The sequence below is a fragment of the Solea senegalensis genome, linkage group LG20 (genome assembly GCF_019176455.1).
Source record: "Solea senegalensis isolate Sse05_10M linkage group LG20, IFAPA_SoseM_1, whole genome shotgun sequence".
Classification (NCBI taxonomy): domain Eukaryota; kingdom Metazoa; phylum Chordata; class Actinopteri; order Pleuronectiformes; family Soleidae; genus Solea; species Solea senegalensis.
In genome coordinates this window covers 18469880-18494138 of record NC_058039.1, presented here as the reverse complement: position 1 = coordinate 18494138, position 24259 = coordinate 18469880, and the positions used below count along the sequence as shown (strand labels likewise).

Sequence of the window (24259 nt, the reverse complement as noted above, 5' to 3'; positions counted from 1 at the left end):
TCATTAAAGTGATTTATTATTTAAAAAAGGCTGTAAATCTGTTGCCACATTATTGTTTAGATCGCAAATTAAGTTTGTGATTAAATACAGACACAGGTCAGTGTGTGTGTGTAAATATAAGACACATTTACATCATTTATATAAGAAATAAACTGAATTTTACATTTCTTACATGTTCAGTTTTTCCGAGTTTTAATGAACAGTTTCAAGATTTCTTAAAGTCAGTGACAGATTTAACATTTATTTATCATATATATGTGTTTATGTTACACAGAGGCTAAAGTAGGACGTAAAGAACAGCAGTGAAGCCTCGACACGTGCTAAATAAAATAAAATATCATATTCATTTCATCCATAGCAGCGTTTCTTAAACTTATAAAAAAAACACAATTACATTTAAATCCCTTTAAACTTTAAACTCTCAACAAACCAAAAAAATCTAAATACTAATTTTCCCTCAGATGTGAAAACATGAGTTCCACTGTGAATGTGAGGGGACGACAAACAGCGCGACACCTGCAGCACTTTTTTATAGATGTAAAACTTTGTATGTAAGTTATTTTACATTTGTTTTATTATACGAGGTTTTATGTGTTTTTACTTATTTTAGTTGTAAAAGAACTTTACAAATAAAGTTGAGTTGAATTGAATGATCATTAACAATTTTAATCACATGACTGTCGTTCATTTCTCTTTAATGATGGTTGTAAATATTTATTTACTTAAATAGCAAAATGTAAAACTTTGACAAACATATTTATTTAGTTCAAGTTTAAAGTTTATTTGTGAAACACATTCATCAACATGAAGCCCTGGATTATTAACAGATTAAATACATTTATAAAAATAAATGTAGTTTTAAAAGGTCAGAGTCAAGGCCGTGGTCACTTCCACACTTTAAATAAACCAATGTTTCTCTTTATCTTTCTTATCAAACACCAGATTAACTCCAGATTAATAAATCCAAGTTAAATTAAATGACCAGTTTTTATTTGGTTTTCCTGTTTTTCACTCACAAACAAACATGTTCAGAATGATTGTTAATTCCTCTCATGTATTGAATAATAACAATAATAATAACAATAACAACAACAACAACAACAATAATCTGGTTTAAACGCTGAAGTAAAAACTCGAGTAAACACTTTTCTTACCTGGTTACCTGCAGCTCTGAAGTCTGTGCTCCAGCTTCGTTCGTTCACTCAATGATGATCAGCTACAAGAGGATTTACAGATAATGTTAACCCTGTCTGTCTGTCTGTCTGTCTGTCTGTCTCACACACACACAGTCTTTTCACACAATAACAGATAAAGACAGAGACAGTATATGAACATGAACGTGAGCTTCATCCTCAGGTCGTGTGAGTTAATGAATCCTGTTAAACTTTTGTGCTGCTGTAATCTCATCTCACTGTGACACAAGGTCAGAGGTCACAGAGCAGCACACACACACACACACACACACACACAGTTTGTCATAATGCAAGGAGGCACATCTATCTGTCTGTCTGTTTGTCAACACAGGACATCCACAGGGAGTGGGAATCAAACCCTGGACCTTACATGCTGTGAGGCACCAGTGTTCTCCACTGCAACATCACGCTGTCATTTAACATGTGAAAAAGTGATTTAAAGGTTTAAGGTGTGTGTGTGTGTGTGGTCACATGGTGTCAGCGTGGGCCAATCAGAGGCGGTGCTTGTTTTTAATCCTCTCTTAAATCACAGACACAGAAGCAGCAGCAGGGGCGTGCTGACACGACCCGCTTCTCCCCCGGGTCGGCTTTAATGTCATTAACAGGTGGAGGACAGAAATACACACACACGCGCGTGCGCACACACACACACTGGCCGTGCTGACACGACCACTTCACCCCCGGCCCTCTCTCTCCCTCACTTCCTTTCCTCACCCTCTCACCCTCACCCTCTGAGCAGAGCCACACACACAATAACCAGGTCAGCAACTTTTCCTCATGTCACTATTGTTTGTGAAGTGGTGAATGAGAGTGTGAGACACGTGTGACCACATGAATGTTTCCCTGGCATCTGGACTTGTGTTTGTGTGTGTGTGTGTGTGTGAGGGTGAGATGTGTGTGTGTGTGTGTGTGTGTGTGTGTGTGTCCAGGTATTATTAATGTTGTGGGGACCTAAACCTGTTTACACAGTCACATTATGGGGACTTGTCTTCCTTGTGGGGACAAAAATCAAGTCCCCACAACGTAAATGACTACATTTTAAGGTGAAGATATGTTTTAAATTTAGGTTGAGATTAGGATTGGGATTAGGGTTAGGCCAGTATTAAATGTGGTTAAGTTTAGGTGTAGGTCTCCAGGAAATGAATGTAAGTCAATGCAATGTCCCCTCAAGTCATGAATGCGAACGGGTGTGTGTGTGTGTGTGTTTGTGGTGTACGTGTGTGTGTGTGTGTGTGTGTGTGTGTGTGTGTGTGTGTGTGTGTGTATGTGTGGTGTGTGTGTGTGTGTGTGTGTGGTGTGTGTGTTATGTGTGTATGTGTGGTGTACGGTGTGTGTGTGTGTGTTATGGGTGTGTGTGTGTGCGGTGTGTGTGTGTGATGGTGTGTGTGTATTGTATGTGTGAGTGTACAGTGTGTGTGTATGTGTGGTGTACGGTGTGTGTGTGTGTGCGTGTGTGTGTGTGAATAAATGTGACCTGTTCTCTGTGTTTATGTTCGACTCAAAGCAGCAGGAACTTTCCTCTCGTCGGTTGGTTCCACGCTGGATTATTTTTGGAGACGTGCAAACGGATATTTGAAGCAGTGAACGTGTGAAACTCACTGTAATGAGTTTTATCGTCCTTGTGTGTCCAGTGGAGGCGGCGCTCACTCTTGAGTAAGAACGGCTTTAAAACCTTTTCACTGCAGAAAAAAAGAAGCTTGTTATTTTTTGTTTTAATATTGAGACAAAATAAAAATAATTTTAAAGGGTCACAAACTTGAAAAATTGCATGTATTTAACAAAGTTTCTGTAAAAACACAAAAACGTCAATGTCTTGCTGCTGCTGCTGCTGCTGCTGCTGCTGCTGCTCACTCACTCACTCCTGCTGCTGCTCCTGCAGGTTCTTCTTATTCATTTATTTATTTATTTTTTAAATTTGAGCCAAATTAGTAATATTCCATTGTTTTGTCCATTTATTTTTAGAAAATGACTGTTAAATGTTTCCAAAACCTAACAATGATGTCTGCTTTGTATTAAGTAAAGAAGTTAAATTCACTCTCACAGATTAATTAAATTTCATCTTCATCAAACAAAATAAAACTCATTTTATTATTGTATATCATATAATCTAAAATCAATCATATAATATAAAAAATATCATTTAATATTTCAATATTTCTTATACGACAGAATTTAAACACAGATTTCTTACATTTTGTCCAGTTTTTCCTTATTTTTAAAGAGTTCAACGTTTTCTAGACAAACATTTACTTACTAAGAATATTTGTCTTATTTCTACCAGTGCTGTTTTTACAGTGTATGCACATGATGATACTGAAGCTTTAAAAAAAAAACTGATGTGGTTCAATCAATCGATCTTAATCAATAAGAAATTGGTGACTGATTGATAAAAGTTAAAATTATGATTAAAAAACAAAGTAGTGAACAGTAACAAAAATTCATATTTTTAAATACAAATACTACAGTTCAGCTTCTAATAATAATAATTATAATATATCATGAATTGGTGCCATTTAAAAAATGAATTTACAATATCAGAGTAAGTTTCTGGACATTTTCATGACGATAAATGAAATAGAAGATTTTAAAAAATGTCTCAAATTCAGTAAATATTAATATTATTGTGTAATTTGACAGATATTTTAAATAAAACCTTTTCTTCTACCTAAAATGTTAAAGTGGATGACATCTGTCGTCACGTCGTCCTGGTGAAACAGCTGCTTCATTCAAACTCTGAAACTATCCAGCGTCCACCAAGTCCCCCGTCACTGAGTCAGCAGCAGCAGCAGATAATCAGCAGCAGCAGCAGATAATCATCATCATCATCAGCAGCAGCAGATAATCAGCAGCAGCAGATAATCAGCAGCAGCAGATAATCATAATCATCATCATCATCAGCAGCATCAGCAGCAGCAGCAGATAATCAGCAGCAGCAGATAATCAGCAGCAGCAGATAATCATCATCATCATCATCATCAGCAGCAGCAGATAATCAGCAGCAGCAGCAGCAGCACCTCGTGACTTCACTCTGCACACGTTTACTGTTACATAACATCTGAAAATAGCTTAGCGACTGTGGCTCTGCTATGCTAAAGGTTTTTTCTTCATGTTGCTTCACTATGAGAATGAACATGAGTGTAAGTGAGTGAGGAATGTCTCTGGTGATGCATTCTGGGAAACAAAAACACCCTATTGTTCTGCAAACTTAAAAAAATGTAGTTATAGTTTTACAGTGTAGTGAGATTTAAGGAGTTCAAAAAGACAAAAATGAAATACTTAATTCAAAAAACAACTAAAATATGCTTCTGTACCAAATCCTTTCAAATTAATAGTATTTACTTTGTAACTGCAATGTGTAAAAGAAAAGCAAGGTAAGACTTTTATTTTGATAGTCACATGTTGACTCTCTACCGGCAGTTTGTTAATTATTATTCGTTGTCATGATAGCGAATAACTGTTGACTTATATACAGAGTCAACAACAGACTATCAAAATAAAAGTCTTACCCTGCTTTATTTTACAGTTACAGAGGAAATGCTACTTTGATTTTGAAATTATTTAGTATGGAAGCGTATTTTAGTGCAGTTTTTCTGAATTAATGAGATCAGATTTTGTTCCACCTCTAAGTCTCAGTACACTGTAAAACCCAAAATTGTTTTTATTTTCTCAATGAATTCCTATTTTTAAGTCTCAATACACTGTAAAACATTATAATAAATGAAGTTTTAACGACTTAATTTGACTGAATTTTGCTGTAAACGTAATTCACCTGTGTGACCTTAACAATAAATAATCAATTAACTTTATTCAACTATTTTCTTTTTTACAGTGTCACAAACATGAACTCATTTTCTTCCTCTTTCTTCTTCCCGCTCTCTTGTGCAGGAAGGATTCCTCCTCCTCCTCCTCCTCCTCCTCTACCTCGTCCCTCTAACTCTTTCATCATGACTCATTTGTCAGGTTTTCATCAAATCCACTGTTTTTTAATCACTCTTTTCCTGAAGAGACGACTCATTCTCGTCTTTCCCTGATAAACTCTGCTCTGACAGGTTTTGTTTTTTGGGCACAAACTGAGAACACGGAAACGTTTACCTCTCATTTTTGGATTGTTGGAGTTTCACAACTTACACTCCTTTGCTAAAGTCAGACGCAGCCGTCTTAGTCGTTTTCCGCTCTGAGAGAATGTGGTCGACCTTTTTCGTGACCGATGAGGAAGGCCGTACGGTGGTGCCGGCGGCAGGAGGGACGGTGCCGGTACCAGCAGGAGCGAGTCAGGGAGGTTTGACCAGTCTGATGACCGGACGCACCACGTTCGGAGGGAACAAACGTCGCAGGACCACGTCCATGGGACACATGAGTGAGGCGCAGGAGGGAAAGGTGACCCGTTTGTGGCTGTGTCCATGTCTTCAGTTTTCCACTATGGCAAAAATTTAACATAACCGTCACAAAGCTAAAGAGAAAGCTAACGAGCCAAACCCCCGAAACACCCATGAATAACTCTTAGAGCAGCTGTTGCACCTCAAAAACTGTAATAAACTAACATTCCCCTTAACCTTCTAAAAGGTCATCTAGAACAACAGAACTTCCTTAGTCACATTTACAGCCTCATCATAACCCTTTAAACCTTCTAAAATGACGCCCAGAACCTTGATGTTGACCCCTTAACCTTCAAAAACAACCACAGAACCCTCCTTATCTAAATACACTCAAGAACCTTTAAGCCTTTGAAAAATCTACGCCAACAATATGTATAGTAGCAGCTCCTCAGTGACCACGGCAACCTCCTAATGTTACTCTAAGCCTTCGCAAACAAGCAGAGCCGGATGAAATAAATGGACTATACTAGGCAGACTGTATTTTTTGGGCCCCCCTCCATCGATGTTATTTATGAATTGAAATCTGAAACTTACCAAAGTTACTAATAAAAGTCAATTCATATTTTACATAGCGTAGTCTTTGGTTACGAGTTGGTTCTTTTTATGCCAAAATAAGTAATGTGTCATATATTAATCAGACTATTTTTTGATTTTTATTACCGTATTTATACGTTACTACAAGGCTCTATTAAATGATCCTTATCTTATCCATTGTGAGTGTCATTGTTAAGGCAGTAGTACCAGTAAATCACCAATAGGTGTCAGCATTGCTATGTAAACAGAGCAAATAAGATAAATGTTGTAATCTATTGCATTTTGCAGAAAATCTTAATTAAATGTGTTGATTAAATGGAATAGTTTAATAAGTAGTCAAATATACAAAGACCAATCAAATGTGCAGTAAGAGAAACTGTGCTGTCGTGGTAAAGTGGTTTATTTTCATGGACAAACATCACCTCTCTTCCATGTTCTGGTATTCAGCTCCTGGTCTGGACTGGTCTGGATGTTTCTCTGGATGGTGAACTGTGCACTGTTGTTTTTGGAAGCCATTCTAGATTTAGTCTTAGTTTTAGTCTTTTGGACTAAAACGCTTATTAGTTTTAGTCACATTTCAGTCATTTCTATGTGTGATAGTTTTAGTCCAATTTTAGTCGACGAAAACTCAAAAAAGTTTTAGTCAGTTTTTTTTTAAGAAGTATAATCTCCATATTTCAACTTTTCAACAGTTTTTCCATGAATTGATGCCGACTTCATCATACAACAGTGTCACACATAAGTTTGACATGAAATTTCCTCCGCCGGTGGTGCGCCGCGACCGACTCTAGATCGGCTTGGAAGGGCTCTGGGCGAAGATGGTTTACAGCGAACCCCCGCCCACTTCAACCTTCTCCTAAACCTTATAAAATGCCCATTAGAACCTTTCTGTTGAGCTTGAAACCTTCAAGAACAACAGTAAATGTAGTAGAAGCTCCTCAGTGACCAGTGGGCGGAGCCTCCTAAAATGACATCTACAACCTTCAGAAACAATCCTAAAACCACAGGAACCTCCAAAAACAACACTCACTGACCACATTTGAACATTCAAATCCTGCAACATGTTCTGTCACCAGATCAAGTTGGCGTTCTTCGTGGCCATCGTGGGCGTGGTCCTCACGGTGCTCGGTGTGGGCACGGAGTTCTGGGTGGAGCTGGCACCGTCCAAGAGTTTTTACAACAACCAGGTGAAACATCACGTGTGACTTTCACTGTCGCACACAAACTCTGCTCTTTAGGCAAAGTAGCAGCTAATGTGGCTAAGTCCTTCCCTGATGGTGTGTGTGTGTGTGTGTGCTCTATTAGCCATGTTACTAGCTTGTTAGTGAGCATGTGGTACAACTTTAGATTCACATTCAGCTCATAAATGTCTTCAAGTTTGTCTGAAACTCTCAAGTCCGGTCAATGCGGATGAACACAAACATGTTCTTAAATCAACATTTCATTGTACAACGGTCATAAATACAAATAAACTGTGTAGTTAGCGCTGACGATAGCTTCACGTTTGACTTACAATTACAAAGCAGCTGTTTTTAAGTCACTTTTCAAAACAAAGTTTTAAGTCAGATGATTCGCAGCAGATCGTCTGAAACATGAGTGACTTTAAATCGACTTACTGCGTTTTCTGCTACGACGCTTCATTCAAATGTTTGCCAAACAGGAAGAAGCAAACAAATGGGAAGTGACATCATCACTTGATTTTAAAGAGAAAGAAAAGAAATACCTTCAATTTGTATTTAACAGTTTAACCTTATATATAAGTACCAACAAATATTTTAAACAAATTCCTTAAACCTTATAGTGTTTTAAAATGAGATTATTGTAAATTATTGTTGGATATTATACAATCTAGTTTTTGTAGCACATGACGGTCATTGAAAATCAACTTTAACAATTTATTTTCTATATCTTTATGGATGTATTTTTCTTTCTATGACATATATTATATTAATAATATTATATTATATACATGCATGTAGGCAGTCCAGAAAAAAATGCATCTTAAAAGTACTTTACTGTGTGAAAATATTGTATCAAAGCTAACTTCTTTTACTTTTGAATCCCTGTGTTTCAGACCTGTCTGACGGCTCATTATGGTCTGTGGAAAGGCTGCACCAAGACCTTGTGGGTGACTGATATCGACCCAGAGAGACTGAGCTGTGGACCTGCGGAGCTGCCCGGAGGTGATTCAGACCCACACATGCATCCACAAGTAGAAAAAACAACAACAATCCAAGTTCTTCTTCTTCTTCTTCTTCTTTGTCCACATAGAAACGCTAAACCCCACTGTAACAGCATGCCAAGCCAACAGGGGGCAATATAACCATAACCATAACTGCTTGTTTGTCAATCTAAAATACTGCGTGTACGACGGATTTACTGTGAAACAAATATGACAGATGTGACATTTACAGTTAGAATAGCATAACTTTTACTGTTGACGCAAATGACAGCCATACTGTAATCCTATGTTGTTGTCGTTGCGCTGACTTTCAGAATTGGAAATCTGACCTGAAGGGGGCGTTCCAGTTAAAAGTTACGATTAGGAAATCAGAAATTCCAACTTATGACAACAACAGGGGTTTACAAATAAAAGCATCAAACAAAAAAACGGAACCAGTTTTGGTGTTTTTAGCGAGGATGACGAACGTATCCAGAGCATTTTCAAACGCAATGGTGTGGATTCATCACCGGGTTTGTGACGTGTATGGATGTGATGACTGTGTTTGTGTGAGCGGATGATTGACTGCACGTCTGTCGGCTCAGGTTTGAAGGATGGAGTTATGAATGAGCCTCATAACTTATGAATGAGTTATGAGTGAGCGCTGACTCTCTGACAGATGATGCTTGTCTGCTTGTTTGACGACTGCCCGCATGAGTCATGGCCTGAGTCATTATCACAGACCTTTTGGGTCAAGTAAAAAAATGCATCATTGGGTTTTTGGGGAATCCTGAGCTTCCTCTGGTTTGACCGAGTGATCAAAAACCACTGTAATCCAGATCTGCAGCTGCTACGACATCATTATCCAGGTTTTTGTGTGCTGCTCACAGATGAAGTAAATTCTGTGTGTTGTGGACGTTTTACTTTAGGCTTCATTTGGTCAAATGTGAACAAAGATCAGAGATAAAAAGCAGCGTCTCTTCTCTTTTTCATGACTCACCTGTATCAACTCCCACTTTTGAAGAATGACTCATAAACAGCAGAACAGACACACAGACACAGACTCCTGACACAGTCTACATTTACAGGGTTACTGGTTTAGTGGGTTAATTAGGTTGTTGTCGTTGTTTCATCGTGGGACGTTGTGAACACAGACTGTAACTGAAGGCACTTTTTAATGAGGGAACAAAAGCAACGACATCGACCAACGTGTGAAATATTCACCCAGTGAATCCTCACTGTCTTGACTACACTGTAAAATAACTCTCTGTAAAATGACTTTTTTAGACAGCAGTTCCTGCATCATTTTACACTAAATCACTGTGAAAATCATCATTGCTAACTGATAATGAAGCTAATAAAGTTGCTAACTTGCATCACTTCTGAAGATGTAGCTGATGTATTGCTATCTAGAATTGGAGCTGATGATGTAGCTAATGTGCGTCGCTAACTTGCGCTGCAGGTAACTTGCGCTGTAGCTGATGACTCCCTACCTTGAGTTGGAGCTGATGACGTAGCTGATGTGCATTGCTAACTTGGGCAACAGCTATCTTGTGTTGTAGCTGATGACATAGCTAATGAAGTTGATAACTTTCGTCCAAGCTGATGACATAACTAATGTGCGTTGCTCACTTGCATCACAGCTAACATGTATTGTAGCTGGTGACTTGCTAACTTGTGTTGTGGTTGATGACTTGTTAGCTTGAGTTGGATCTCATAACTTAGCTGATGACATAGCTAATAAAGTTGCTAACTTGTGTCCAAGCTGTAGCTAATGTGCATTGCTAACTTGCTTCACAGCTAACTTGAGCTGGAACTGATGATGTAGATGATAAAGTTGGTAACTTGCCTCCAAGCTGATGACGTAGCTAATGTGTTGCTAACTTGGGTCACAGTTGATAAGCATTGTAGCTGATGACTTGCTAGCTTGAGTTTGATCTCATAACTTAGCTGATGACGTAGCTAATAAAGTTGCTAACTTGTGTCCAAGCTGTAGCTAATGTGCATTGCTAACTTGCTTCACAGCTACCGTGAGCTGGAACTGATGATGTAGATGATAGAGTTGGTAACTTGCCTCCAAGCTGATGACGTAGCTAATGTGTTGCTAACTTGGGTCACAGTTGATAAGCATTGTAGCTGATGACTTGCCAGCTTGAGTTGGAGCTGATAACGTACCTGATAAAGTTGCTAGCTGATGGTGTAGCTGTGTTGATAACTCGCATCACATGTGAAGTAGCTGAGGATTTACTAGCTTGAGTTGGAGCTTATAACTTCACTGAGGACATAGCCAATTACACTGCTAACTTGCTGCTAACTTGTGACCTGCCTTGTCATCTGAGATTTAACATTGTACTATCTCTTTTTCAATGTCTTTACCAAGTTTATTTATTTATATTCATCTTCTAATGACTGAAAACCTACATGTAAAAACAGATTGTTTAGAGTTGTACGTCAGCACAGAGGCTTTGATCGCACTTTATCAAGACTGATGTTCTGATGCTCAGAGTGAGGCGTCACGTTCTCTGTGACGATCAAACTTTAATCACTGTAACACACGAGCAAGAAGACGGTGGAATATTAATGAATTCATTTCACTGGAAAGCGTCGGATTGTCACCTTCAGCTCGTCGTTGACGTTCACACGTGATTACAGAGAATAATTGAGACGAGTTCTGAGGCTCCTGGAATTTCAACAATTATAAGAGAGCAGAGAGAACCCGGGGATGTCTTAAGAACGCGTTCACGTCTTTATCTCACTGTGAGACAGACTTTTCCAACAGGAAACTGAAGTGTGCAAACCACTCACTCTCTCACACCAAAGCCCATAGAGAAAATCAGTGATTTTAGCTCACAGGGACACAGGAGCTGCTGGTCTTCTGCTGCCTCGTGTGGTCACTTTGTGTCACTGATGTTAATCTGAACAAAGGATTTCAAATGCCAAAGTGACAAAATAAGACATTAGAACTTTGTGATGGAGGCAGCAGTGGATCAACAAATCCTGTGTCCCTGTGAGCTAAAATCACTGATTTTCTCTCTGGGCTTTGGTGTGGGAGAGTGAGTGGTTTAGAAGTAGACACAAATGGAGGCTGTTTACTGTTTGTTCAATAAAATCACAGCATTCTTAGATTCTTAGTATTCTTAAATAAAAGCAAAAGCTGTAGAAGCTAAAACAAGTGACTGTTTATTAGCCCATGAGAACATTTATAAACTCACTGTTGGAGATGATAATGAGATGATAATCTCCAGCTAAAACCAGGTGACCTGATGATGTTTGTGTCTCTCTTCTTCCTCGTCTTCTTCTTCTTCTTCTTCCTCGTCTTCTTCTTCTTCTTCTTCCTCGTCTTCTCACAGAATCTAACTGCACCTACTTCAAGTTTTTCACCACAGGGGAAAACGCTGTGATGTTCCAGAAGACGACGCAGAAGAGTGAGTCATTCACCTCGTCGTCCCCGCCTCCTTTTCTTCAAACCCTCTCTGCCCCTCCGTCTGTCCGTCTGTCTTTGTCCCACGTCTCATCCTTGCCTCCCCATTGTCTGCTCGGCTGAGTGTTTCAAATCTAATCCTCCCACGCTGCGTTTCAAGTGCCGTCAAACCTCTCATTTTCACTGGCAGAGACATAATGTATCATCGAGATCACACAGAAGTGAACCAGGAAAAGACGACAGTGTCATCGACGCTGTGTCCACATTTAATATAAACACGGACGCGTGGACATGAAATCATTAGTGAGGACTGAGATTATAGGACATTTTCAGCTAAGATTAAAGATCATCGAATCACTGGCATCTGCCGCTCAAATGTATTTCACTGAACGCACCTTCATTCTGGCGTCTTAAAGGGTTAGTGCAGGTTTTGCAGGTGAAGTGTAAACACAAGTTTTAGCCACTTAACAAAAGACAAACTGAATCAAATCTACGTCAGTTTGAGACAGACTTTTAGCTGACGGGGACACAGGAGCTGCTGGTCACTTTGTGTCCCTGAGGTCAATCTGAATGAAGGATTTTAAAAATAAAATTCACTAAAATAAGACTTTAGAACTTAGTGATGGAGGCAGCAGTGGATCAGCAACTCCCACTGATTTTCTCTGTGGACTTTGGTGTGGGTGAGTGAGTGTAGAGTGCTTTGAAATTACACACAACACAAACTTTTATAAAGAAGGTTATTTCCTGAACTTTCCCGTACACTGGTAGATTTATTTCATGCATCCAATTTCAAAATAAAGTTTTGATTAATTTACTAATCTTTATAAAGAATGAGTTTTTACAGAAAAACGGTCAGAAAAGTTATATCATGCACAAAAATAACCGTGTCCTCCTCACCTGTGCAGATCTGAACATAGCGGCGGCCATGTTGGCTCTGTTCAGCCTCTTCCTCATGGTGATGGGAGCCATTTGCATCACGATGGCTCTCAGCAAAGAAATCCTCTTCTTCCTCAAACCAGCGTCGTTCTGCTTCATCCTGTCAGGTCAGTACCCGTGTGACCTCTTTGTGACCTCTGTGTGACCTCTGTGTGACCTCTGTGTGACCTCACAGGCGTCCTGGTGCTCCTGTCTCTGGTGGTCTTCCATCAGTCGGTCCTGGCGCTGCTGTCCAGCGACCACACGGTTCCTCTGCACCACGAGCTCTCGTGGTCGGTGTCGTGCATCGGCTGCGCGGGCGCCGTCCTCATCGTGGGCGGGATCCTCTTCGTGCTGCTGGCGCTGCCTTACAGCCCCTGGCAGAAGTGTCTCCCTCACAAGGACAGCGGCAGCTAGTGGTCAGGAGGTGGTATTGCACTTTTCTTCTGTTTCCCAAAGACGTCTGAGTAAAACGATCTTCGTCCTGTGACGTGTTTGTGAAACAGCGTCGTCTTACAATCATTGGCAATTTACTGTTTACTGTTTGTTCACTAAAATCACGGCATTCTTAGATTAAATCTGATTAATAAAACTGTAGAAGCTAAAACAAGTGACTTGAATCAACCTTTTGTTACTTTATTTTCTTTTGCTTATTTGCTAATTTATCTGCTTTATTTCTGCAGTTTATCGTCTTTCATCACATTAAAATATCATTTTCAAAATTTTAATAAACAGCAGTTTTCAGTAATCTGATTAAGACAATAGTCTGATTATGAGATCAAAATTGTACTTAAAACAACCAATCAGATTAAGATGTGGAGTAATCTGACACTCAGCATGAAGCATCCTCACAGTGGATGTGGCGTCAACATAATCAGATTACACCCTGTGTTATTTGAATATAATCTGAATATTCTATTAACAACTCATACAAACATGATAATCTGAATAATGTATTTTTCAGAATAAAGCCAATAATCTGATTATTCATGTCAATTTAAACAAAAGTATTAATCCAATTAGGACAATAATCTGATGGTTTCTGCCATGTAAATGTAAACATGTTTTGAAGTAATCTGATTTTAATCTCCTCATTTGATTTATGTCTTCATCAGATTATAGCGTATTACTGTTAGCTTTTTCACAACAGTGGATGTAATGAAGAGATGAGTCATAATCAGATTATCTTCCATAACATGTCAACATGAATATTATGGGTTATTCTGTGACTCTTGTAAAGATCTTAATTTGAAAATATTCAGAATAACATCAGTCGTGGGATTATTGGTTTCCATGGAAACCAGATTATTGTCAGTCATGTGACCTTCAGCCAGGCTTTTTTAAACTCTCATGTTTTCTTCTTGTTTCTATGAAGACGTTAAATCTACGTTAAAGATGGTTTTATCGTCTTGTTGATTTCACTCAGTCGTGTTTTGCTGCTTTTATTTTGGTAACGTCCTGTGTCGCTCATCATGTTTCTAATGAAGAGGAAACTTTTCCTGCACTGAATGGATTTGAGTTGAAATGACTTGATTTTATTATTAAACATGACATGAATATTTCATGTCGTCAGATTCTCTCTGGTTCTTTGAGACGTCCTCATAAATAGTGCTGAGTCATGATTGGTCAGGGTTATTCATGACTCACTTAAAATATGATTGTTTTTTATGGCTGAAACTAATATAATATATAATAATAACTAATATTCTGACACTAAATTGAGTTTATAATTTATGTAGTTTTAAGATTTACTGGACTTGGTATTTAATACATTAACACATGATATATTAACCTACAGTGAAATGGAAAAATAAGAATGTGAGATATTGATGTCAATGTGCAAGTATTTAACGGGTATTTGCTGGGACTATACTGGGTATTTTATGGGACTATACTGGGTATTTGCGGGACTATACTGGGTATTTAATGGGACTATACTGGGTATTTGATGGGACTATATTGGGTATTTGCTGCGACTATACTGGGTATTTTATGGGACTATACTAGGTATTTGATAGGACTATACTGGGTATTTGCTGGGACATTAATGGGTATTTCCTGGGGATGGACTATACTGGGTATTTGATGGGACTATACTGGGTATTTGATGGAACTATATTGGCTATTTGGGACTATACTGGGTATTTGATGGGACTATACTGGGTTTGATGGGACTATATATGGACTATACTGATTTTATGGGACTATACTGGGTATTTTATGGGACTATACTGGGTATTTGATGGGACTATACTGGGTATTTTATGGGACTATACTGGGTACTTGATGGGACTATACTAGGTATTTGATGGGACTATACTGGGTATTTGGGACTATACTGGGTATTTGATTGGACTATACTAGGTATTTTATGGGACTATACTGGGTATTTGATGGGACTATACTGGTATTTGCTGGGACTATCCTGGGTATTTGCGGACTATACTATTTAATGGGACTATACTGTGTATTTGATGGGACTATATTATTTGGACTATACTATGGACTATACTAGGTATTTGATAGGACTATACTGGGTATTTGGGACTATACTGGGACTATACTGCATTTGCTGGGACTATACTGGGTATTTGCTGGGACTATACTGGGTATTTGATGGAACTATACTGGGTATTTAATGGAACTATACTAGCTATTTGCTGGGACTATACTGGGTATTTGATGGAACTATACTGGGTATTTGATGGAACTATACTAGCTATTTGATGGGACTATACTGGGTATTTGATTGGCCTATATTTGGTATTTGATGGGACTATACTCGGTATTTGATAGGACTATACTGGGTATTTGATGGGACTATACTGGTATTTGATGGGACTATACTGGGTATTTTGGGACATTAATGGGTATTTTGACTGCTGGGACTATACTGGGTATTTGATGGGACTATACTGGGTATTTGCTGCGGCTATACTGGGTATTTTATGGGACTATACTGGGTACTTGATGGGACTATACTAGGTATTTGATGGGACTATACTGCATTACTGGGTTTTGCTGGGACTATACTGGGTATTTGATGGGACTATACTAGGTATTTGATGGGACTATACTGGGTATTTGATTGGACTATATTGGGTATCTGATGGGACTATACTTGGTATTTGATGGGACTATACAGGGTATTTGCTGGGACTATACAGGGTATTTGCTATACTGGGTATTTGCTGGGACTATAAAGGGTATTATTATTATTTGATGGGCCTATACTGGGTATTTGATGGGACTATACGTTTATAATTTATGCAGTTTTAATATTTACTGTACTTGGTATTTTAAACATTAACACATGATATATTAACCTACAGTGAAATGGAAAAATAAGAATGTGAGATATTGATGTCATTGTGCAAGTATTTAACGGGTATTTGCTGGGACTATACTTGGTATGTGATGGGACTATACTGGGTATTTGCTGGGACAATACTGGGTATTTGCTGGGACAATACTGGGTATTTGCTGGCTGGGACTATACTGGGTATTTGCTGGACTATACTGGGTGTTGATGGGACTATCTGGGTTGATGGGACTATACTGGGTATTTGCTGGGACTATACTGGGTGATTATTACTATAAAGGGTATGGGCTACTGGGTATTGATGGGACAATACTGGGTATTTGCTGGGACTATAATGGGTATTATTATGATTTGCTGGGACTATAACTATACTGGGTATTTGCTATTTGGTACTATACTATTTGCTGTATACTTGGATGGGACTATACTGGGTATTTGCTATAATGGGTATTTGATGGGACTATACTGGGTATTTGCTGGGATATACTTGTATTTGATGGGACTATACTGGGTATTGGATGGGACTATACTGGGTATTTGCTTGGACTATAATGGGTATTTGATGGGACTATACTGGGTATTTGCTCGGACTATACTTGTATTTGATGGGACTATACTGGGTATTTGCTGGGACTATACTGGGTATTTGCTGGACTATACTGGGTATTTGATGGGACTATATTGGGTATTTGCTGGGACTATACTGGGTATTTTATGGGACTACACTGGGTACTTTATGGCACTATACTGGGTATTTGATGGGATTATACTGGGTATTTCCTGGGACTATACTGGGTATTTTATGGGACTATACTGGGTATTTGCTGGGACTATACTGGGTATTTAATGGGACTATACTGTATTATATGGTATTTTTTAGGCTGAGTATTTACTGGGTATTTGCCAATTATTTAATGGGTATTTGCTGGAAATTTTCTGCGTATATACTGGGTAATTAGGGGGTATTTCCTGGGTTTTAACCGGTTATTTGCTTCATTTTTGCCAGTCATTTACAGTTAGTATTTACTGGGTAATTGCAGGATATTTGCAGGAGTGTGATCTCCTCACGACTTTTCCTGCAGGTTCAGGTCTTATTCTCCCGCTCACAGCACATCTCAGTCCACCTCCCTCTCTCTCCCGCGCTCGTTTGGCTTCGACCTCTCGGGCTAAATTTAGAGCGTGGCCAATAAGACGACGCTGAGACCACCACACACGAGGCTCTCAAATCCACATGTTCAGGTGAACGTGTGCAAATGTTTACATGAATCTCACAGCAACGATCACACACACACACACACAGCGACACAGTATCTGCTGTAAAGTGAAACAGCTGATGTCGGACATTCCTGCTGTCACTCAGTCCACTTCCCTTCACCCCAGGGAATCAAACCATCAAACCTCAAACCAACATGAGAAGCCATTAAAGATCTTAATCTGCTGTGTTCCTGTTCTCCTGAGTCAGCTCCTCCTCCATCATCATCATCATCATCTTCCGCCTCCTGCTGGTGTGTTAGGAAACTCTTTAGTCTCCTGCTCCTGTCACTCTGTGTGTATGTATGTGATAATTAGGAAACCAAGCAAACTGCCAAAACGTCCCTGAGGTTCATCAGTAAACGTCATCCATTTTAAAAACTCTGACGATGTTTCTTCCAGTTTCCTGCTGTGTTCCATTCACATCAGAATTCAGATGTTGGAAGTCACAACGTGGCTTTTTTGAACATATTTGCTGGAAATTTGGTGGGATCTTACTTGGTATCTGCTTGGACTTTACTGGGAATTTGTTGGGTATTTCCTTGGTTGAATATTTACTAGGTATTTGCCAACTATTATTATTAGTATTTAGTGGGTATTTTGTGTAATTTCCTGTGTTTAACTGGGTTCAACCCCAAAACAAGACAGAGGTGACATTAACGGTAAATGTAGCAGTGTTTGTACAGTGGCAGCCATCTCTGAATTTTTTTTTGTACTTTATTAATCAAATACTCCGTTCTGCATTTACTTTGAACCTTCGCAGATTTAGGATTTCCGAGAATTAAACACTGAGCAGCGCCCAGAGAGCAATGGATGCTGGGTGCTAACGGAACGCATCACCTCTTAAACTTTACTCGACATATGTCGTTCTCTTTGTGTACATGATGTGACCTCATGATGTTGACCTTACTTTGGGGGCGGGGCTCCTGAAGTGTCATTTCGACGAGTCAGAAAATGACAAATGAGCACAATTCCACACTCAAACAATGGGTGGCAGTAATGCAGTAAATCGGAAATATCCACCTGTTGAAATGCATCAAAATGGCTGCCGTGTGGAGAAGAAATAAACATGAAATGATATTTTTTATAGCACAGATGGTGAAGGAGTGGACAGACGATCTGTGTGCCGCGCTGTAAACGCTCTCATGTTGCTTCCTCCACTCACACACAGACTCACACACAGACAATCTGGAACATTTGACCTGACGTGACCTTGACACGTCACAAACGCATGCACACGCACACGCACACACACACACACACACACACTTTAACCTCTCACAGAACTAAATCACTGTTTCACTTTTCAGGAGAAAAAAAATAAGTAACATTAAAGACGTTAAAGTTCTCCTTGTGTAAGTTTTAAAACTCTGTGAAATACTGAGCATGTGTGTGAATCAGAGCTGAGCGACGCCCACAAAAGTTATTCACTCTCAACGTCATCTAATCCGCCCGTAAACGCAGAGCAGAACTCCACGTACGAAGAGTGTGTGTGCTCGACGAAAACTGATATTAAGCTTCTACATATCTGAGCCCTATTTGGCCAAAATCCAGATCACAAGTTCCCACACACACAAACAGCCGTACATGACGACAGTGTCAGATTAAATAAAGATCTCCTGCAGGTCTAGACAAGATCATAAAGATTTCTAAAACTTCATATAAACATGTTTATTCTATTTTTAACACAAATTATTACATTATTTCACTTGATTTAATTATATTTTATGTCAACATCTGTGTTGATTTCACCTTAAACGTAATTTTAAAGCAAATAGTTTGTATTTTGCAAATTCTTGTGATTTCCTTTGCCAAATTGACGTAATATCTGGGTAAATAATCAACATAATTTGCCACAGGATCACTTTAAAGTGAATTTAGGAGTGAAAAATTTGTCGTTTTTTAAATAATATTGCTTTTTATTTGTGTGTTCACTATTTTTATTGATTTTACTGCCTTTAAATCTTCATGTTTTCTCTTTAATGTGTTTCATTGTACAGTATTTCTGTAAAATATGCTTTACTGCAGTATCTATACATGTATTAATATGTACTGTACATGTGTGTAAATCTGTGTGTGTGTAGTAGAATGTATGTATTTCAAAGTTTTCACTCGAGGATCTGTGTGTGTGTGTGTGTGTGTGTGTGTGCGTGTGTGCCGCGGCGCACAGACTGTCCGTCACCACGTCCGTCCGTCTGTCAGCTGCTATCAGCAGCTGCAGGACTGCGAGAGAGAGAGACAGACAGAGAGAGAGATAGAGAGGCAGGAAGACAGACAGACAGACAGAGACATAGAGAGAGAGAAAGACAGACAGAGAGACATACAGACAGAGAGAGACAGAGACATAGAGAGAGACAGACAGACAGAGAGACATAGAGAGAGACAGACAAAGAGAGAGACATATAGACAGAGAGACATAGAGTTACGTTAACAGAACACTGAGTATTTACTGATAGTTGTGTGACACTACAACCTACCAATACCCAGGAGTATCTACCAGTTCCAATATGACACAGTATATATAACAACATCTTGAGTATCTACCAGTATCACAGGTTTTTATCTTACAATACCAAGACCACGACCTACCAATGTCTACCAATATCAATGAGGATCTACCAATGCCAATATGACACCATAACTTTGACTATCTCACACATACCAATACCACAAGCACGAGTATTTCCAGATACCAAGGATGAACAGTGAGTATCTACCATTGTGGATACTATAACAGTGAGTATCAACCAGTTCCAAGTACTGACTAATACCAACACCACAGTCTTGTGTACCCTACCCACTCATTCCAATACAACAACACAACCATACATTTACATATACTGATACGATATCAACCACAATTTCAAGTACCTACCAACATCAATACCACAAGCACAAGCATTTACGGATACTTATGCCACAACTTTGGATATCCAACAATGCCAATACCATAACATTGAGTATCTAGTGTCAAAACTACAACCCTGAGATCTACCAACCAACAGTCTTGTGTAGCCAACCCACTCATTCCAATACAACACCACAACCACACACCTATAGATACTGATACTGACACAGTATAGATACCAAGTATTTACAGATACCAAGGATAAACACTGAGTATCTACCAGTAATGATACAACAACCTAGTTTATCTCATACCAATACAATACCACAGTCTTGAGACATAGTTTTTACATGACTCCAGATTGTTATGTAACGCTAAACTTTAAAAACAGAGGCGTACATACGCAGGACACAGGTACGCTGGTTAGTTGTAGCGCTGCTCTTTTTGTTGAATAAACGGGCCGCTAACAACGCTAATGGAGCTAACTGGTAAATACTGCCACACCACCGACATGATGAGCTAACACTAGCTCCTTGTCTACAGGTGTCGGGTGATCAGTTCTTCTTCACACCTCTAAAACAGCACAGCGCAACTGTTGGAACAAGAGCGACGAAGAAGAACCGTGTCAGAGCTAACGGAGCTCTAATAAATTATGTGGTATCGGATCGGTGCATGGACTCCAGTACTCGCCGATACCGATGCCCAGATTTTCGGCAGTATCGGAGGCATTTCCGATACCGGTATCAGAATCGGAACAACTCTAGTATGTACTAATACTGCGACTGAGTATCTATCAATACAACACGACACTGATACCATACATTTTGAGTATCTGCAGATACCAGCACTACATTTTTTCTGTCCAGGGAAAATCAGGACAGGACATTTTGAAACTTTCTACATCTTCAGGTACAAACATTGTGAGGATGAAGAATTGCAGCGACAACGGTTCTGTTTGTAAAACACACAAAAACCAGCTGTGTAGCATCAGGAAGACTCCAGGACAAAGAGAGAGAGAGAGAGAGGGCAATAATGAAAAACACCACATCACATTCCTCGCTGTTCTAAAGCAAACGGGTCACAGTCTGAGCTCTGCCAGCACATCTATTGTCAGCGGGATTAAAAAGCCGTCATGTTGTCTCCCCTCGAGCTGACGGTCCCTCTGTGACGCTCTCCAGAGGAAACGTCTCAGTGTCATCAAGAGAACCAAGCGTCGTAATTACAGCCTGTCCTCGTCTCTGCTCGCCTGGATCACAGTGTGAAATATCTATCCATCTAATCTCATCCAATCCTTTATCCATCCATCAGAATGTCATTGTTTAATAATCACCAATCAGTATTTCTTATACTGTATAATATACAATATATTCATGTCTTCATCTCACTGTTAGACTGAAGTATTCTCTCCCACACCAAAGCCCATAAAGAAAATCAGTGAAATCTAGTGCTGCCCCGTGTGGTCACTTTGTGTCACTGAGGAAAATGTTAGCAAAGGATTTCAAATGCCAAATTGAAAAATAAGACATTGGAACTTAGTGATGGAGGCAGCAGTGGATCAACAACTCCTGTGTGCTGTTATGTTAAAATCACTGATCACTGATTTTCTCTATAGACTTTGGTGTGGGAGAGTGAGTGGTTTACAAACTTCAGTTTCCTGACACAAAACTGTGAGATAAAGATGTGAAAATATTAAGAGTGTGGACTGTAATTATAAAGTGACCCTCGACAAGACAAACTTTAAAATGAAATTTTTCATCCCAATAGTTTCAAAATCACTTTTAAACCTTTGATTCCAGATTTGTTACACTCCTCAATAACTTGTGACACAGTCAATTTTCATATAGAACTTTATTGAATATATCTATATTTATATATATGTGTGTGTATATAGCTTATTTTTTTGTTTTTCCCGGTGAGGATTATTGCATTTGTGTCCCATTTTCCTCATTGATCAGTCTGCTCAGAGGAAAAGTCATCAGTTCTCCTTTAGTGAGGATCAGGTCTGACGTGTGTCAGTGGCCAAAGTCTCCGGGGAAACACAGCTGTGGGCTTTTTAAAAATGGCTTCACTTCAGGGCACGAAGTGTGCGAGGGGAATAGAACGTCCAGACACTTCAAACACAAACACTTTGCAGGAGGTAAAAATGTTTCCATTCAGCTCACGATCTCGGGACTTTGGCCACTGACTGTGTTTCACAGGCAGGTGTGGAGCCTTCACGGCCCAAAGGTATCGGAACTCTGAAACAATAGAACGTTAAGAATATCTACACATACCACCACGAAAATAAATAGATTGATATAAAGTCTATCTCCTACGGTTACACACTAGTCAGAACATTAAAAAACACTCAATATTAGGCTATGTTGGTCATGTTTGGAAATAAAAGAGTGAAAAACAACTTCAGAAGAGGGCCGGTGGAAAAATATGATATGGAAATGAGGACGATGAATTTAAAGCTGGGGACAGCTATAGATTTTTGTTATTGATCAACGATTCCAAAATAACCGTTAACATCATAGCTAACTGCACTTCTGCTCCTCTACAAACCACAGTGACAGGAGACTTTGACCAATCACAGGTCAGTTCAGTGAGAAAGAGTGCCCCCTATTGGCTGTTCTACTGCAAAGTCTTTAGCAGCTACTGTATAGCAACTAGCAGGTACTGTAGTGGCTAACATCTATCAGCTGTAATAGCCTGCTACTGCTAAGCTGCAATAGCCTGCTACTGCTTACGGTAGCTGCTAGCAGCTGTTAGCAGCTAATGTTATCAGATAAAATACCATCACTCTTGACTTAACTGGCTACTGTGGCAGCTAACACCTACAATTATCAGCTTTAATAGCCTCATCTGTTGAGTTTAGCAGCTGGTGTAGCAACTAGCAGCTACTGTAGTAGCTAACATCTCTAGTAGTCTTGAATTAGCATCACTCTTTGACTCAAGTGGCTACAGTAGCTGCTACTATAGGAGATAGTAGTATAAAGTAGACGCTACTATACTCCGATTCAATGGCACCACTTTTTAACTTCAGCAGCTACTCTATAGCAACTAGCAGCTATGGTAGCAGCTGTTAGCAGCTAACATTTACTATTATCAGATAAAATAGCAATCAGCTGTCATAGCATCACCCTTTGAGTTTAGCGTCTGGTGTAGGAGCTAGCAGCTACTGTACTACAATTCAAAGGCATCACTTTTTGAATTTAGCAACTACTGTAAAGCAACGAGCAGCTGCTGTGGCAGCTAGCAGCCTTTGAGCAGCTAACATCTACTGTTATCAGATAAAATAGCATCACTCTTTGAGTTTAGTGGTGACGTAAGTGTTTGACTTTAGCACATGCTGTAGCTAAACAACACAGATGCTAAACTCTGGTGACAACAATAAGTCTAACTGTTGTGTAAAATGTTGCCTAAGATACAATAGAATAAACAAACTAGGATTCAGTATTGTTCAGTGTTTCATCCACACTTTACACGCAATGTAAACCATGAAAATGAAGGGATGAATTTACACATATTTACCCTCTCACTTTTGAGCACATGCTTTTTCACGTGACACCACCAACATCAGTGAACACAAGCCAGAGAAAAGAAACTCCCAAAACAAAGAATATAAAAATAAAAATACACAAGGGAATTAACATAAATATAAATACCCTGCAATAACCATTACGATCATATAGAAACACCAGCAACATGTTATTAATACTCACGGAGTTACAACCTCCTGTAACGCAGAGATGATGATAATCAATCACTCGCAATGAGAAGACAACCAAAAGATTACCATTTACAGACATTATGTGCTTCTGCTGAAGAGAACGGATTAATAATATACTCAATAATACATTTATTATTCTAGTGTCAAACAGTATATAGTTATCGCTAAAAGAGAGAGACAGAGATAGAAGTGTGCTCTTTTCCTCCGCCTCGTCTAACTCGCCGAGTTCTCCATCAGGTTTTTTTTTAATCTGTTGCTTCTGCAGAGTTCAGTGTTCGCTGATTCAGAACGTGTGAATTTTCAGTCCAAAATGTTCCCGTTCCGCCCGTGAACTCTCTCACATCTCCCCGGGAATCTCACATGTCGTAATTTCTTCCTCATGAAACTAAATCTGTGATGTGCTGATCATAATAATAATAATAATAATAATGATCCACCATGTGCTTTTATTTCACGTGACGAGCGTGACTTCCTTGACCTTTTCAATCCCCTCCCGAGTGTAAACTGACCCCACCCCCAGCCC

At 39.2% G+C, this 24259-nt stretch overlaps 2 protein-coding genes across 3 annotated transcripts in view; one reads left to right on the top strand and one right to left on the bottom strand.

Annotated features, from left to right (window-relative positions):
* si:dkey-14o18.2 (neuronal pentraxin-1) overlaps nt 1-1409 on the bottom strand; it is an 8856-nt gene extending 7447 nt beyond the window's left edge. Inside the window, exon 1 of the mRNA XM_044053324.1 lies at nt 1155-1409. The gene's annotated coding sequence lies outside the window, so the exon portion shown is untranslated. The remainder of the gene's footprint in view (nt 1-1154) is intronic.
* Nucleotides 1410-1939: 530 nt separating this feature from the next.
* On the top strand, nt 1940-14164 carry LOC122786664 (voltage-dependent calcium channel gamma-6 subunit-like). 2 transcript variants are annotated; one of them, XM_044053124.1, is made up of 8 exons: nt 1940-1953; nt 2701-2846; nt 5079-5570; nt 7180-7290; nt 8178-8286; nt 11615-11689; nt 12591-12728; nt 12797-14164. In XM_044053124.1, exons 3-8 carry the CDS (start codon nt 5376-5378, stop codon nt 13015-13017), a joined length of 849 nt encoding a protein of 282 aa, XP_043909059.1. In that variant the 5' UTR covers nt 1940-1953; nt 2701-2846; nt 5079-5375; the 3' UTR covers nt 13018-14164. The 2 variants fall into 2 exon arrangements, with proteins under 2 accessions (XP_043909059.1, XP_043909058.1); XM_044053123.1 differs by lacking the exon at nt 1940-1953 and having other exon boundaries at nt 2658-2846.
* Nucleotides 14165-24259: the final 10095 nt, after the last annotated feature.